An 18,528-nucleotide genomic window follows, 5' to 3' on the forward strand; every position below is an offset into this window, starting at 1 on the left:
TGCGCTTACATCGACAAAGAGGAAGGGGCTGGTTGAACCCAAGAGGGCTTCGGAGAGCTATGAAATCCACCCAATGAATGCTTGGAGCCTTACATCTTGTGTAGGAGGAACCGTGGGCATCTTACAACATTACAGCTGTATAAAAGATCATTAGTTCTATAATTACCTCCATGTTTTTAGACGTTGCAAACACATGTAAGACATGCATTTGACCACAAGGGGGAGCACACCCCGGTCAGAGGATGAATGGCTGAAGTTGGTGAGTTGTGCGTTGATTATTGCATTTCATTTGAGTCAAACATAATCTGTGTTGTTTAAGCGCAGGGACCAAAAAACCACAATGTTGATGTCTACTCCTGTTGATGGCAGTGTCCCACATTATAATGTGTCACATAATTGAAAACTTGAATTATACAAAAAGGCCGAATGGAAACTTCCAAAACAGCTCACTATACTAGTCACTGTTAGCCAGAGTAAACACTGGAAAATGCTGTAGACAGAAGTAGAGGTTTGAAATATGTCACGTTCAAACAACATCCAACCTCACACAACCATATTTAGTAATATTTCTGAATGTTGCCATGGAACTTGTGTACAGAAAATCTTTAACACAAATCTAATCTTTTGTTTGAGCGTATCTGTCTGTCTGTCTGTTTGTGGGTGTTTCTGTCTGTGCGCGCGTGTGTGCACACGTACATGCCTGTGCACGTGTGCGCACATGCGCGTGTTTGTGCGCATGTGCGTGTGTGTGCGTGTGCGTGTGTTACCTGGCGAACACCGTCCCGCTGCCCCCGGGGAAGGTGTATGGGTGCTGCTTCCTGAAGACGTGGCCCACCCGACTGCAGGGGATGATCTCCAGGCTGCCGCCGCACTGCCACACTCGGAACGAGATCTCTGGAGCCCAAACCGACACAAGGAGACCATCCGTTATTTTAAACGCACTTAATTGCGAAATCCACCGATATATACAGGCAATCAAAATTGAATTGACTACAATTTACAAACAATTTCTGCATGACCAAGGTTCTAAAAGATAAATAAACACGGCACAGAGTAGCTAGGAGTGACACAAACACACACACACACACACACACCAGTGTGTCATTATTGCTTGACTCATTTTACCGGCCAAACATTGTGAAATGTCAGTGTTTGTATATGCGGGGGTCTGATGTTGGACCCTATGCCTCAAGGACAGGATCTATTACTTCCTACGTCTAGCATCGAGAGAATAAACCAATCCATCCTGCCACGAGTGCTGACGCACAAAATGACAAGCCAGCTGTTAACTCGACACAAAAAACAGCGGCCCATTTAAATCCTTGATGGACTATGGTTCCGCTCTTTTCAAACCGGGGTTTTCATCACCGACCCTTTGTCTTTATTTGTGTCTGACCGTGCTGCAGGATTCTCTGTGGACGATGACAGCCGCGGCTCCACCTAGTGCCCCTTCTCAGCTGTGGTTACACGTTCATTTAGCACCAAACACAGGTTCCTTAACCCAAGCTGCTGCGAGTAACAAGTTCGGTCGTTAAGGCTGGTGTGTTTTAATTCACTACATGTATATCATTATGCTGGATTTGTTTTAACGTCTGTGAAATCCGGTCTGTGTCGTCACGCGTTTCCCTTTGATTCTGCTTTATTGGTCAGGCGATGGGCAAGAGATAAATTATCCTAATAAATCCTATAGTCATGTAAAAGTCTGTTGTCTAGACGGGAGGATCATAGTTCTGCAAAACAAAACATGTGAACAAATAAATGAGATACCGATACTATAATTGATTCAGTGCACATTTGGTCAACGGATTCTAACAAACGCTCCCATGGTTGAATAATAGTTATTCCTGTGCATTAATATTGATCCAGACATCTTCGTGAGAAGATCTTGTTGAGCACTGCAGATGCAGATGACGCACCCTGCTGCAATCGCTAGATTCTGGGGTGGAGGGGAGGGGATCAGTTCTCTAATGCTATTGCTAGACTCTGGGGTGGGAAAGGGATCAAGACCCTGCTTCCATTACTGGACTCTGGGCTGGGCAAGGGATCAAGACCCTGCTTCCATCGCTGGACTCTGGGGTCCCTGCCTCCATCGCTAGGCCCAGCAATGGAGCAGACGGGATCAAGTCCCTGCTGATATCGCTAGACTCTGGGGTGGACAAGGGATCAAGTCCCTGCTTCCATCGGTAGGCTCAGTGGTGAAGGAGAGGGGATCAAATCCCTGCTGTTATCGCAAGACTCTGGGTAGGAGAGTCCGGTGATAGTGTGCGTGTGCGTGTGCGTGTGCGGAGGAGAGTGGATCAAGTGCAGACATTGCTGAGCGACTGTGGAGCCCAAGCCAGGGGCGCTTCTAGGATATGACCTTTAAAAGAGGCTAAGCCCAAATATACGATGTACTTTTCGTTACATCTGCACCGCATTATTACGTAGGGCTACTAGCGAAGGGAAAGTGGGACACGGAAGACATGGGCTTGATAGGGCAATACATCTTGTATATCCATGGGGAGAATCTGTAGATTGATCCTTTGTCTCCTTCCAGACGGTGCTTACATTGAGCCCATCAGCCTCCCCAAACAGCTGGGATGAAGCCTGAATAAAAGTGAAAAACGGCTGGACATTTTCAGACGGGCTGGGATTAGAAACATTGGGGTTTCAGCCCGACAACATAGGGTCTAACATCACCACTGAGCCACACGGAAGCACACTCCCATGTCTCCACACGTCTGCACCGTGGACTTCAGAGTCATGCATACGTCGCGGTTGGTAACCCGTCGTTAAAGGGATGTTTAGCAGATGTATCCCACCGCCAGCACACCACTCACCCAGGTTTTCTCCGCCCCACACGTCCATCATCATGTCATACTTCCCCAGCAGCTCAAAATAGTCCTTATCCATCACAAACAGCCCGCCCGCGATCATCGGCGTCCTGGTGGGGGCAGAAGACGGAGAACACGAATGAGGAGGGAGGACCGGGATTGTTAGAAGTTTTAGGAGCAAGTGCAGGGGAATCGTGGGCAAGAGCACATGATGCTAGGAGTGAGGGAGTGTGTGGGGGGGAGCATGGGCTGTGGCGTGTGTCAGTAAGGCAGTGAATGAGTGAGTGAGTGAGTGAGTGAGTGAGTGAGTGAGTGAGTGAGTGAGTGAGTGAGTGAGTGAGTGAGTGAGTGAGTGAGTGAGTAGCATACAGTATACGTGATCGGGGGAGTGGACTGTGTGACGGAGCGAGGGAGTAGCATGCACGGGATTGGGTGAGTGGAATTTGTGAGTGTGTAAGGGAGTTGCATATCAGTGATTGTGTGAGTGGACTGTGTGTGAGTGAGTGAGGGAGTAGCATACAAGTGATTGGGAGAGTGGACTGGATAAGTGAGTGAGCGAGTCCTACTTGATGGGGGCAATGGGGTTGCTTTGTCTGGCTCTCCTCTGCTCCGGGGTCATGTAGTCCCACTTGAACACCAGGTTCCAGTCAAATCCTGCAGAACCAGCAGTAAGTCACGAACACTACAGCACTAAACATCTCCAATCGAGTCTTTACAAACTCAATTCTCTGAAAAATGATCCAAAAAGAAGCATGCAACACAAACGCCCAGTTACTGCTGCACACCTTTCTCCAAACTGTAGTACTGGACGTGTGCGTTGGTTTGTTTGTATCTTGATATCTGGTAAATCATGTGTGCACGCTTGCCCATGCTTAAGGAATATACACCAGGGTTCCTTACCTCCTTTCAGATCGGCCGAGGCTCCAACGTACTGAAAGTTGTCCATGTTGATGACATCGATGATGGGCGACACCACCCTCGTCTTGTCCTGAACGGGTCGAAACGAGAGAAGATAGTCAAAGATATGAGGGAGCATGAGGGAGAGGGAACAGCATGGGCTTTTAGACACACTGGGAGTCACATTCCTGTACCTCGTGTGAGCCAAACTTGTTAAAACATTATGACTACTAATCACACATCCCCATCCTTGGATCTGACCCAAACTGAGCCCCGTCTCAAAACAACCGGGCCAAACTGTATCAGTGATTGTTGACGTTAAACATAGAAGATTAGACCATCCCGCTTTAACTGCTTATTACCAAGTCACTTGTAAATTTAAAAACGCATTGAACTTACACAGCTTCCACTTCAGCTGATTAAAAAGAGGGGACTGCAAGGGATTTCAAGAGTTGCACAATATGCATGAGCTGGCATCATGAAGCAGACGCACCCTTCGGTCAGGGCGGGATCCGCCTTTGTTGCGTGGAACAAAGAGGCCTTGTGTGAGACCGGCAAAGCCTCCAAAAGGTACTTTGGTAGTTTTTCGAGGATCGCTGACAAGATTGGAGGTAGACTGAGCATTTGCAGATGTTTACCAAGAAGCGTTTTATTTTTAATAAATGTTTTGCTGGGCCGTCCATACTAGTAAAGATAACAGATTCTAACACTAAGCCTCAGGCACAAGATACATATAGCATTCTGGAGTTGGATTTGAGGAAGAAAAGCTAGATCTACTTAAAAGGACAGCCTCAAGATTATGTTGACATCATCACCGTATTTCTTTGGTATTTTGTATGTGAAAAGAAACGAGTGACAGGCGTTTTGGTCTTGGCATAGACGAAGGAATGGTCCGTTGATGGCTGAGCTCTAGACACTGCATTCCACAGATAGACAGACACACACACACACACAGGCTTTCCAAGCTGCTCTGATTGCAGCAGTGTGCTGTGGTTTCTGCTCACAAGGCCCATGCATAAAAAAGACCCCAGGAACACATGTGGAAACACTTCTTAAGACAGTGTGAAGCACTCTGAAAGCATAACATGATACATGCAATCCATATATGGCAAGGCCGCCCTAAACGGTGCATTGTTGAAATCCCTGAGGATCGTCTCAGGGGATTTTATTGCATGTTTGGGTGCATGTGCATGAGCGCGTGTGCGTTAGCGAGTGTGCGTGTGAGCATGTGTGTGGGTCATTACTAGAGCAGAGCATCACCTGGAGCAGGGCCGCATTCCCCTCGATCATGGCAACAATGTCCCGTACTTTATTACAGGTCTGCAATCTGCTCATCCATCTGTATTATGTCATTTCCATCTTTGCTCCATTAGTTGTGTGTGCGTGCATAAGTGAGTGAGTGTGTTGCAAGGAATTTGACAGTGCTGCAAACACAATCGTGCGTACGCAGGTACGTGCGTGCTGCAAGGAATTCAACAGTGCTGCATACACCATCGTGCGTACGTGTGTGCGTACCTCAGCCACCCTTTCCAGCAGGGGCTCGAGCCAGTGGTCGTTGCATTCACAGTGGGAGTCCAGGAAGGTGAGCACTGAGGCGGTGGCCGCGTCCGCGCCTCGCACCCGGGAACGCATCAGACCTGGGAGCCCCCCCCCCGACAGACACCGTTAACCCCCTCCCATCGCTCAGCCGCACACAGACTGCTATCCTGAGCATCACTATGGCAACAGGATTCCAAAAAACACGCGTGGACAAAAACAAGAGAGATAGTGTGTGTGTGTGTGTGTGTGTGTGTGTGTGTGTGTGTGTGTGTGTGTGTGTGTGTGTGTGTGTGTGTGTGTGTGTGTGTGTGTGTGTGTGTGTGTGTGTGTGTGTGTGTGTGTGTGTGTGTGTGTGTGTGTGATAAAGTGAACAAAGCATCAGTTTCAGTCCTACCTTCCCTGCGGTCATTTCTCAACACGCGCACCTTCTCCATCTTCCCCAGCAGCGCTCCGTCCTCAGCTGGATTGCACACACACACACACACACACACACACACACACACACGTTACACCATAGCAACAGCCTCCGCGTCTATTACGAGCCGATGTGTTTTTGTCCATCTCTCTCCAAGGTCCATTGCACCACTCACGGTTGTCACTGTAATCATCCACCAGGATGATCTCCTTCACCAAGTGGACGGGGCTCTTCTTCAGCACGCTGTGGAGGAGCCAGGTCGGTCATCCCCCCCCCCCCCACCAGGCGCCCACAAAGAGCGGCAGGAAAACGAGCAGAGACAGAGGGGTCAGCGTGGAGGTCCGACAGGGTGCGTGGAGGAGGCGGGGGGATGTGTTGGTGTGGGGGGGGGGGGGGGGGGGGGCTACCTGACGATGGTCCGCAGCAGGGCGGAGCGAGCCTCGTTGTGGAAGGTGATGACCACACTGGACGCCGGCAGCTCAGACTTCCACTTGCTGTGCTTACAGCTACGGAAAACACACACACTTTTAGAGACGGATAATGGGCGAAGAATGACGCAACAATCATCTCGGAGACTGGGATAAACCTCTGGGAAAATAAAGTAAACTAGCAACGACAGACCCACAGGAAATGGAGACATGCAGGCACGCACACACGCTCAGACTCAGAAACATGAGATGCATAAAGTTCTAGATTCCAGAGTTTACATGAACGCAGCCAACAGGAGTCAGTACATCCTGGACAATGGGGAGCGTGGGTAGATTGGAAGATGACCAGGCAAAAACGCAATTGAAGAAAAGAGCGCTGTCATTGTGCAATGACGCAAGGAAAGGAGAGACTAGTAGAAAATAGTGATTCGATAAAACCACTTGTCTCAAGTGGTTTTATCGAATATATGGTCTCGACTTAGTGTCATGGTCTCCACATAATGTCGACACACACACACACACACACACACACACACACACACACACACACACACACACACACTTTACTAAGAGCCTACTCTGTTCAACAAGGCTACCGTCAATAAAACATTGGTGCTGTATCAATAGCAGAAGGGAAGTGAGGAAGTCAGGCACTAGCCTTGTAGAGACCAACTTGTGATAATGTATTTTATTACAAGAGGACTATTGCATCAATGACAAACTGTCCGATTCCATTGATTTTCAATTGTGAGATGAGAGGGGGCTATGCTATTGGCAGCATAATATCCCGGGAATGCCAATAAGAAGAACAAAGTTTCAAAGCAAGGTCAAAGTTCATTATATATTTTCTTTAATGAAACTTTGATTTGCGCCAAAGGCTTTTTTTCCCCCCTGAGAGCCAACATTTATCTACACATTTAGGCTCTCTCTTTATATATACCAGCTCCTACTAGACAGAGTTCATCTAATTTGCTCTAAACTAATGTTCTTTAACAGTTTGCCCAAAACCCTGCTTAACATTTAGACCCAACCCAGGTCGTGCTTGACCTCTTATGTTAGTTTGTACTAGAGTTGGTAATAACGTGTGTGTAGTTCTCTTAAGTGTTAAATATCCCGCCAAAAGGCCGGGTCCATGGAGTCACTTGATCCAGGAGATTGGTATCAACAGGGAAAATCCATAGGAAAACATAAGAAACAACTGACTAAAATATATTTGAACGTCTACACAGTTCAACAGTTTGCCATGACTATAGAAGAAGGAATTCACAAAAATGGTTAGTTTTCAAACTGTGAAGAGTCAGACATCCCTGAAGCCGATTTACATTTGTCTTGACTCTTGAGGCACTTTCCACCCCTCAAGCCATTCCAGTTCCTCATCAACATCAAACGCAAAGGCTCCAACCCGCCGTCCTCACAGTTTTAACACATGGAACAGACAATTGATTCGTCCTCCGGGAAACCAAACAGAAAACCACACTTTGGGGGTGGATGACTGACTTGTCGTGCCGGGTGTCCGGTACGGCCCGGTCCATGCGGAGCTTGTCGCTCTCCAGCTGGTTGAACTTGTTCCTGGCGTAGGGGTCCTGGCCTGGCCGCACCACCGTGGCCCCCACATACAGGTCCTGGTCAAAGTCCTGCCAGCGGACCTTACCTGCGCGCGCACACACACACACACACACACACACACACACACACACACACACACACACACACACACACACACACACACACACACACACACACACACACACACACACACACACACACACACACACACACACACACACACACGTTAAGTTGGTTGTAAACTGTTGGTATATATAGAAATGAGGGGCCAATGATGAAACAACCTATTTAGATGCAATACTAGAGCAATGCTGATGCAGAAATATGAAATATATGGCTATACAATGAAAGGACAACAACAACCACTACAAATACAGTGTTCACACACAGAATTGGATTAACAGAGGAAAAAAGTTCAATTTCAGTTTGTCACTATCTGCCCAGGAACAAAACGCATAAATAGTACAGTGTGAGAGTGTGTGTGTGTGTGTGTGTGTGTGTGTGTGTGTGTGTGTCTGTGTCTGTGTCTGTGTCTGTGTGTGTGTGTGTGTGTGTGTGTGTGTCTGTGTGTGTGTGTGAGTATGCGTGTGTGTGGGAGTGTATAACAATGGCACTAATTAGCTGCAGTGCCTCGTGCAGCTGCTATGCTAATGAGTTTTGTCGAGCACATGGTGACGTGAGATTATGCCATCGTTTAGCATGGATAGCTGCGTTGGAGCCGAGGAAACAAGAGACAGACAGGGAGGAGGGAAAAAGGAGAGACACACAGTGTGTGTCTGTGCAGTAGCACAAATGAGCGAACATGTCTAGCATGCTAATGATGCGAGAGGCTCATCTATCCGTCTGTGATTCCCAGCATGCATTCGAGACACTGTTGAATAAGCGTGTGATGTCCTTGATGAACGATGCAAGGAGGAGCGCCCACGTATGGATCCCATCCTAATGTCTGATCCCACAAGATGTGTACCCCCGCCGGGTGTGGCCAATCAAATTTTGATTACAGCAAGATTTCCTTAACCATATCCTCGGATCCTAGTTAGCCTTCAAGCTTGTGCTTCGAGCTCTTCCTGTTCCCTATTTGCTATTAACTGATTTAAGCCGACGCTCGCATTTAAAAGGAACGTACAGTGAACTCAGACTCAGCAGGTAGGTGGCGGGCTCTTTGCTGAAGGAGGCAGATGCACTGCAGGCGATGGGAATCCAAGGCAGGGACTTTGGTTGGGAGTCGAACAACCCTTAGCCCTACCTCTCTATCCCGGCCACGGTCCTGTAAATAATATCCGCGATCATAGAGCGCTGGCTAGTGGGCTACCCTTTCGATTCAGATAAAACACCGCCATTAAGATCATGCACAGCACACGGTGAGAACTACGGAGTCCATGGGGGCATGGTTAAGAGGCCAGTCATGGAGGACCAGTGAGCGGAGTGCTCGGAGGTGTTTGTCATCTGTGACCACAGCTGTTGTTCTCCCACTTGAGGTCCAGGGTTCACTCCTCCCGGGCTGTCAGACTGGTGAACCACTCCGATGCGGCGCTTCGGTTAGCCCAGCGGAGAAGCGGCCCGCCTGAACCACAGCATTCAAGCCTCTTTCACGCGGGCGCACGGAGGGAAACTCACGGGTAAACACGTTACGTGCCGACAGGGTTGCAGTCCCGAGTGTCCCAGGCATTACCTGAGACAAGCAGGAACACGTCGCCCCCCACCGCTAGGTAATTACACCGCGGCAGGGTTGAGGGTGGGTTGAGGCGTCATCTCCCACCACAAAATAGGTCTCCGGGTGTGTGCCATGATGAGTGGGCAGATTTTAGACGGTGTGCAAAACACTTGCTTGCTTGAATTGAGCTTTATGACTAAGCTCAATTAAGGAGTTAAGGAGACTTAATGGCATAATGGGCAGGATTTACATGTGGAGTCAGGAGGTGGTCATGGTTACACGGACAAAAACGAGCAGTAAAGTGTGAATGATACAATAGAATGAAGAGCGTTCTATCTAACCTGGAGGTAGAGTCTCCTGACTCGCCTTGTCTTCAGAGTTGCCAGCCTGCCTGTGGCTGGAGGAGTCGTTGCTGCCCCAGTCATCCTGCCACAACAACAGAACACAAGAGAGACATTGTGAGCACACACATCAAAAGTCATACCCAAGCACGATTGTGTGAGGGGATGGACATATCTACGAGCTGATCCGATGTGACTGAGACACCCTGAGACTTTTTGGGGTGTTTTTGGAGCCAGCCGCTCCAAAACTATTTAAAACAAAACAAAAAAAGAAAGAAAGCGAAAGAAAGAAAACAAGATAGAGGAGAGAGAAAGAAAGAAAAAAAGAAAGAAAGAAAGAAAGAGCGAGAAAGATAGAGAAAGAGAAAGAGAGCGAGTCTCCTTTATACAGGAAGATACTGTACAACTTAATCAAAGCTGTCATCAAAGCAGGAAACTGAAAAGTTCCTCTATGTAATCATAAATGTCGTCTGTTTATTTATTATCTCATCCATTGTCTTCCAACGAACCAACACTGGTGGTTACTCAGACCCATACTTTTACCAATCACTCAAATATTTTGTGAACAGGCTCCAAAAAGACGATATTGAGCGAGTTGTTTTTTGGAAATGCTCAAAATATACTTGATGAAACAATGGAGTGAGTGTGTGGTGCTTTTCTGATCAACCAGCCATTCACACTGACTAATAAGCCGATCAGATTGCACGCATCCACGTGAAACATGTAGGCCTTATTCGTTTTCAGACAGCTTCAGGACATGTGGAGGACAGAGCACACCTTGTACAGTACAGTGATTCATGCAAGTTCATCTAATTCAGTGGACGGGGGAGTGAAACACAGCATGCGTGCAAGACTAAGGTGGAGCAGCTCTTCTGCCATCACATGAAATCCCCGGTGCCTCAAAGTAGGGGCTACTCCCTCCTGGTTCAGAATGAAGATTCTCCCTTCTGTTTAATGTTTTAAGAAACGGCGAGAAGTCAGCGAGCCAAAATGTTGAGGAAATTAACTTTCAAGTGCAGTTTGAATAAATATTAGCTCTCCTGCAAATGTATCACAGCAATGTAGTACTTTATTTTGGCGGAAATTCTCTTGAATTATGTGTGGAGCAAGCCGTTTATTATAGTCTAGGTTTGATAATCATAGATAGTTTAGAGTGGTAAATGGTTTGGTTTGTAAGATATAACAAATGGGCCAAATTCAAACAAAGAGACCGGGTAGAAACAGTGACACAGACGAGGGCAGAAAGATAGGGCAGCTCAACAACCACTACATGCCTCCAAAATTCCCGGCAATCACATGGGATAAAAGGGTCTGCGAGATGACTCAACGTAAACATAAACCTCAATCTCAAACTAACTGTATCCTTCCATTTCTTCGCTGTATTCATACGTGATTCCCATATTCCTACTTTGGCGCCCATCCAGCTTCTACTCCACCCTAACCAACCCCAAACTCTCCTGAGACAACACCACCACACCAGGGACACTGCTGTAAACGGACAGCGTCCTCCTGGCCCACGCCGTCTACTGGATCCCCCCCGCTTTGATACGCAGCTTGGAGGGGTGGTTCGCAGTTCAAACCCCGAGCGCTATCATTATGCAACTTGTTTCGCTTTTGATGAAGGCGGCACATTCCTTTGCTGGCCTTCTCGTGCCACAATTATTATTTTTTGTGACTATCACTTACTCTACGTTTCTCACAACTGGTGGTTAAAGAACGCGCGGTACCATCTAGGGACGGGCAAAAGGAGGGTTGCTCTTTTCTCTCTTAATCCATTGAAGGATTTCGCCAGGCAATGGGTAGGGAGAGGAGAGCCATGGAGCTCAAGTGACTGGAAAATATGTCTGACACACACAAGCAACAGAAAACAAAGACAAAAGACAGAAACATCTCTTCTTTTCATGGTCCTTCCTGCGTGCTCTGCCGTTCTGTTGACAACCTCTGCTCGCCTCCGATTCACCCCTTCTCCCCCGCCCTTTATTCTTGTCACATGGACGTCTGTCGGTCATGTGAAGGTTCTTAAAAAATTCAAGTTTGTTACAATTCTAGAGCGTGCATAATACGCAGTACACCGGTCGGCAGACCGCAGACGAGAAATTACCGACAGCCCACTCCGAGAGTCTGATTCACAGGGGAAAATTATAAAATTAGCTCATCTCAAAATTGTCTTCCTTGGAAACTTTTAGGTCCCAATATATACATCTCAAATTAAAACACCCACACACAAACACGCCTCACTGCCATTAAGAGTAACATGAGCACTGAGGGTTTATAAACTGTGATGAAAGTACTGTATTTTAGTTTAGCAGTATGCGTCCAAGTCTCTGAGAGCTTGCAAGCATTCTAATTAGGGGTGGGAATCTCTTGGCACCTCACGATTCGATTCCGATTATGAGGTCAACGATTCGATTCTGAAGCAATTATCGATGCAATAATTTTTTTTATGTACATTTCCATGCGTGATTTTCAAAATATATATATACATCTGGGTTTGCTACTCAGAATTTGCTAATCACTTCCTACTTTTGTGATGATCATTAAAGACATCAACAGATTAATTAACTTATCTGATATTTCATGAGAGAGAAAGCTTTTGTCACAAATATGACTTTCTATGAACAATGCAATAATCAACTTGCATTGTAACACAATATGGAAGCATGCAAAAAATAGGTTTTAGTTTTATTTTATTTCTAATCTTTCTTTTCTATGTCATTAAAGGAAAAGCTGCTCTTGAATTAGGAGTTCTTATGTCTGGCTGTGAGTTTGCACGCATGCTATGCATAGGCTTAATCGCAATCGTGTCAAGACTAATCAGATTGGCCAATACACACTGAAGATAAATTCAGTGATTTTAAAATTACAAAAATTATCCCTCTCTGGCGAACAGAATGTTGCAGCAGGCAAAAAATAAATAATAAAATCTATTTTTTCTAATTTTATTTTAGATTATTAATTTATCTGCATCGAGACAGAATCGTTCTAGCGAGGCTCGCGATGCATCGAAGAATTCTATCTGATCACATCTCACATCCGACAGGAGACTACCACAGCCAGAAGTCAAGAGTTCAGCAATAAGCAGAACTGCAAGATGCAAAGACTAGGCTTCGGAGAGAGGTTGAGAGAACCCATCTTGAGGGTCCGGTGGAAGGCCACCGTGCAGCAACCAGAGACCAAGAGCCAGAGCCTTGGCAGGAGTATTTACATGCTCTGAACCACAACGAGAACAGCCTCCCTGTTATGCATCCCCGAAACTGGCTTTGAAGACCAAGCCACACGTTGTGATAACCAAAATAACCTAATTTCCTGTCATTCATGGATTACAGACAACACACTACAATTGCCACACACAAAGAAAAGCATGCGCTGGATTTTGGTGTGAAAAAAGGCTGGGTTCCATTGCCATTAGGGGTGTGCCAAATAATCGTCATGACGATGCATCGCGATTCCAATTTTCACGATCTACTGCATCGATTGTTGACGCCAAGAATCGATTATTAATTTAAAAAAATGAATAATTAAAAAAAAAAATATATATATATATTTTTTTTTATATAGTTTTATAAAGCCTATTCACTTTTTGTTGCATCAGTTTGTCCTCTTATGTTTATGAAATGATATTGTTGTTATAATGGCAGCTACTTCCAAAAGGGGAAATGTTTGAATGTTTTCATTTCATTGGTTTAAAGGACCACTGAGGCCATGTAAACGGCACTGATTATCCTTATTTTGTTATTTTAATTTTTATAGATCCTTAGCACTTCTTGTCAGTGTATCCAGTAATAGTCGTTTCAATAAATACAGCTATGTATGAATTGAGTTGCTTTGAGTTATCAATTGAACACACTATCCAGATCATACACAGCCAGTCAGCCACTGGTAATGGCTTAATTTTTTTTTTAACAGTGTTCAGTGAAAATTCGCAATGCATCGCAATGCATCGCAATAATTCAAGTATCGCGATGCATCGTGATAGAATCGCATCGTGGCATGTGAATCGTGATACAAATTGAATCGTGACTTCTTTGGCAATACCCACCCCTAATTGCCATCGTATCAGTTATGGTGCAAAAAGATCCTCCAGCCTGTTGGAGTCAGCTCTCCCCCCATTAGTGGATTGTGAATTGAATGCAGATCTGTGTCAAGTAGTAGCATGGTTTGCCAAATCGTTTGCGTTGACATTCAATGTTATGGTGCTGCTGTTGCTGTCGGCCATGGCAGAGCAAATTGGTTCAACTTGAACAAAATCCAAACAGAAGAGAAAGTTGTTAAAATCCCTCTAAATTTGAATCCCTCACATCAAAGAAGCATTGAATAAGCAGTCTATTTTTACCATCAGTGACCTTTGAAGAAAAAACAAACAAGACATAGGGTAACTTAGCAAACTTAGCAAACTAGAAATGACTCATTCTATCATCAATGCGCATTGGCGTTATAATTTTAAATGAAACAGACACGATGAGACATTTCTTTCATCAATTCTTTCAGTTTGGACGGCTAGGAAAGTTTTCTGCAGCAAGCAAATGAGAAATTTACATTAGTGTACATTTTGATCAAGGTACAAAGGACAGATTGATGAATCATCGTCATACAGTGCACTGCACAAACACAGGCCATCCCGGCGGCATTTGTACTCACTAGCATGAGTCAAACTCAAACATTGCTAGATTCATTCTGCACGATTTGGTTCGGATTGCAAATCATTTCGTCATCTGTTGCACATAAATTTTACCATCTGAAAATTGAGACTGCACATTTGAACATTGTCGATATGTTTTGATGTAGGTGTGTGTACTGTGTTGATGTAGGTGTGACCTCACACATGTATCAGCTGCCTGCTTGCCCTCCCTCACCTAAAGCCACGTGTTAAATGTAAACAGTCGGTTTATATTCTTACGTCCATGCAAGAAAAAAATGATCGTCCCACTCAAACTCCCCTACTACCGAACGATATGCATGCTCACCTGTGCGGTCTCAGCGGGGCCGGACATCCTCATTAGCTCCTCTAATTACATGTGTTTTTACCAACTGGGACGGTTGGACGTTTTTATGTGTCATGGTTTGGCTACAAAAAATGAGACAGGCTTGCAGCGTGAGAAAGATGAGAAATCCCATCTGCCCTTTATTTGTGTGCACACACACACACACACACACCAGCTAGTCTCAAGGATTTGATTAGGAGAATGGCCAAGAACCTTTCCAAGTAGATCGAGGTGAACAGCTGACGAATACAATATTTACCATTGAGAAAACCTGTGCACTTGACAAATGTAATATGGGGTCATCGACTGGTATACCAAGCGCTATTACATTTAGATTCTTACTAATAATGACCAGTGCACTCTCACTTCCCATTCAACATTAGTTAGAAACCTTCACTTTCACTTGGCGGACTAGCAGGAATGTGCCCCGAACAGAAACCCAATGCACCTCCTAGCTACTGGTGTGACTTGAGCTCAAATCATGAGCAACAAGGCCTCTCCATGCACTGCCGATTGTGAGGAAGAAGCGGACAGCGTTCGAGGAGCTAGGGGGCAGGAGGAAGAGGAGTAGGCAGTAAAGAGAGGAAGAGAGGCACCGCAGTGTAATGCCTGCCTTTTAAAGCTGACAAGCCTCACAAACAAAAAATGGCGAGCAGGGTGAACTCTTAAGAGAGAGACCCAGGGCCCTATAAACTCATACCAGGCAGGGGCGGGGTGTGTGTGTCTCACAGGGGATCATCAATGATGAAAGAGGGATGGACAGCAGACACCCAGGAGAAGAGGTAGAAGGAGGGGAGGTAGAGAAACAGACTGAAAAAGAAGTGCTGAATCATCATTATATGTCTGTGAGAGAGAGAGAGAGAGAGAGAGAGAGAGAGAGAGAGAGAGAGAGAGAGAGAGAGAGAGAGAGAGAGAGAGAGAGAGAGAGAGAGAGAGAGAGAGAGAGAGAGAGAGAGAGAGAGAGAGAGAGAGAGAGAGAGAGAGAGAAAAGGAGCAGGAGAAGTGAAGGGACAGAAGAGGCAAAAGGGGGTAAAAACGAGGGTGAGGAGGTGGCAAAAAGACTGCCCTGCTGGGGAATCGGGATCTTCAAATACCCACTCAAGTTATCAAAGCTCTTTCATCAGAGGCTTCCTCTCTGGCTCCTCACCCGGTCTTCTCTCCGCCTTTGATGCCTCCCTCCCCCATAACAGTAAGGGTTCTGTCCCTACATGCCAACAACAGCGCTTATTCAGGCTCCACTTAGGTGCAGGTTTAAGCTGCAGGCCAGTAACAAAATAAACATAAGAACAGAAAGGTTGATTTCAGATGACGGTGTATCTCACACACACGCTGTTAAGGTTAAACACAAAGGTTGTTAAAAAAAATAATTCTAACGCACATGTAAATCAGCAGAAGGGATTTCATGGACAATGAGCTCAGTGTTAGTAAAGGGATAGCTGCTACTGCAGTACCCAGTGCCATAGCATGACCTCATCCAACCGGAGTCTAGTGTGAAAGTCCAACAAATTATGCAACATATAAATATTTTCTTTTCCATACAAGGAGAAAACCAAGGAGTTTGTGCGTGTGTGCGTGCGTGCGTGCGTGCGTGCGTGCGTGCGTGCGTTTCAAGCCAAACTTCCGGCATGTGTAGATTAGATACCGCTGGAAGCAGAGCAGTGGTTAAATGTGTAACGGCGTGTCGCCTGTGACAGAACGGGAGTTGTTAAAAAATACAAAATACCTGCGGCTGAATCTACAAATACATATTTTGTGTGGACCTTGAATTATAGTGTACATCATGCAAATCAGAATTTGTATAAGGCTTTTTTATAACTCGTTTAGGATTTCTGATGTCTACCTTTATATTGCCTACCAAAGGACTGTTATTCCAGTTGGTAGTATTTCTTAATGACTTTTCTTAATGTGAAATCACAGATTTGTTTTTAATGGGTGACAATTAACAAACATCACAAGCAATTTATATGCAAAGTAGGGGAAAAAGGATGGTGACTTAACCAATTTCAACTGGTTGGACAAGTCTCCTAGTATGTATTGTGAAAATAATGGAGATTTATGAGGACCCAGAGACGAGTGAACACTAAATGATACGTAGACCGCTGGAAACCATGTGAGCTATATGCACCTCACGTGCCTGCGTAATGAGGGATGAATGGACGTTGTGTCGGGCTATTGGCCGCATGCTATGCTGCAGTGTAGTGCTTTTCAAATGCTGTCCTTTGGGTTCCAGCGTTAAACTCCTCAACTCCCCATTAAATTGTTTATCTAATAAGCTGATAACTGCTTAAGCAAAAGGGTTTCGGCAAAGTTTAAGCACAGCTATCAGAAGAAACAACCAATCCATTAAAAAGTAAATCACGGCTAGACCAGTTATAGATCAGAGTGAGCCGCCGAAGCATTTATGAAGATCCCACTGCATCCCCGAGATTGGCTGCCAAGGCTCCCAAAGCAGATAGCCATCTCCCTCATTAATCTTGATAGCACGGGGAGATCCACACTCCCTCACCATCGCTCACGTCTCAGCGATCACGGCGGCGGCCCGCTGCGCAAGTCCAGCATGATCAAAAGAGCAATAAAGCACATCAATGAAAGTATAACGAGCCATTGTTGCCACCGACTTCTATGGTTCCAAATGATAAAGAGGCTAGGTTAGCATTCAGCTACGGTTCCTGACTGCACACTGGGAGACTTTGAAAGTCAGGGTCGACTTTAAAACACATCAACGCACAGAGACGTGATTGAGGTCCCCACGGTATACCTTTATAAGAGCTGTTGGATTTATCGACACCTCTGAGGAACACAGGCCCCATCATTTCTACCGAGACAAAAGGTTTCGAGAACAGTTTCAAGCCTGCGTTTCTGCATGTTTAGACAACAGGACTTGTTGCTCTGGGGAAAAGTTAAGCAGCAGGTTAAGCCATTTAAAATTACAAGGAAGAAAATAATGGGTTTATTATTAACATCAAAATTTTTATCCAGATAGCCGAGTTGACAGTTATGAGGAAGATCGGGTGATTGATTTTAGTTTAGGTCCCCCTCACGGCCCCTATACTAAGACTGGTCCAATATCAAAAAGATTGGGAACTAATCTTTGCACTCAAGACTCAACAGGGGGTTGGCAAAATGTGTGTCTTAAGCCCCCACCCACCACATGACCATCACAGCCGAATTCAGCCCTCATTCAGCGGACTCATTATCGGCGGTTTGGTGGCCTGGAGGGGTGAGGCCTTCACAGAGCCCTGATGTGGATTCAGCTCGATGACCGGCTGGCGTCGAGTAGCCTGTCACGACTCGGCATTCGTGAAAGCTAAAATACCACTTTCCACTTTCTTGTGATCCATATGGGTTGGAGCCTATTTTGAGATCCGGGGATCTATTCTAGTTCTATAGTGTCTAGCAGCGGACCGGTCTGCAAAGCCCCACCCGAGCATTATCAATGTGGTTTCGAGCAGGACAAGGTTTCACTGATACAGATACATGCAGCTGGCCCCAATTTTGGTCTGTGAAACATGGAAACATCCATCGAGAAGCAGGCCTTTAAAACATCTATGTTGGAGAACGACTACTCGTACAACTGTTCATTATGTCTGATTACATAGTAAAACATACATAGTTAAGCATGTTGTTTAACTTGGCAAGTAAAAGGAGACATTTTGCATCATGCCAGGAGGGATAGCTCATCCATTTAAAAACAATATATACAAGGGTACACTTTCCTGTATGAGGCATTTCAGAGTGTACCGTCTTTGCTAGGAAACGCAATTAGGGAGCACTGTTATTCAAGGCTTAAAGTCCCCCTTTGGTGATTGTTGTACTTCTAACAAAACAGATTTGGGGTTGCTTGGCTGATTTTTGACTACTCTGTACATTTTCATTTTCAAAGCATTTTGTGC

The 18,528-nt window shown here is 45.6% G+C and overlaps 1 protein-coding gene across 2 annotated transcripts in view; it reads right to left on the bottom strand.

Annotated features, from left to right (window-relative positions):
• galnt2 (UDP-N-acetyl-alpha-D-galactosamine:polypeptide N-acetylgalactosaminyltransferase 2) overlaps positions 1-18,528 on the bottom strand; it is a 34,089-nt gene that overhangs the window by 7,782 nt on the left and 7,779 nt on the right. Inside the window, exons 2-11 of one of the 2 annotated variants that reach the window (XM_030376048.1) lie at positions 9,654-9,747; positions 7,590-7,743; positions 6,072-6,170; positions 5,840-5,907; positions 5,644-5,709; positions 5,226-5,347; positions 3,714-3,801; positions 3,380-3,467; positions 2,820-2,923; positions 768-894 (exon numbers count right to left, since the gene is read on the bottom strand). In XM_030376048.1, the coding sequence (XP_030231908.1) occupies positions 768-894; positions 2,820-2,923; positions 3,380-3,467; positions 3,714-3,801; positions 5,226-5,347; positions 5,644-5,709; positions 5,840-5,907; positions 6,072-6,170; positions 7,590-7,743; positions 9,654-9,747 (1,010 nt within the window). The remainder of the gene's footprint in view (positions 1-767; positions 895-2,819; positions 2,924-3,379; positions 3,468-3,713; positions 3,802-5,225; positions 5,348-5,643; positions 5,710-5,839; positions 5,908-6,071; positions 6,171-7,589; positions 7,744-9,653; positions 9,748-18,528) is intronic. The other variant, XM_030376049.1, reaches the window with a different exon arrangement.

This window comes from Gadus morhua, chromosome 14, assembly GCF_902167405.1.
Source record: "Gadus morhua chromosome 14, gadMor3.0, whole genome shotgun sequence".
Taxonomy (NCBI): domain Eukaryota; kingdom Metazoa; phylum Chordata; class Actinopteri; order Gadiformes; family Gadidae; genus Gadus; species Gadus morhua.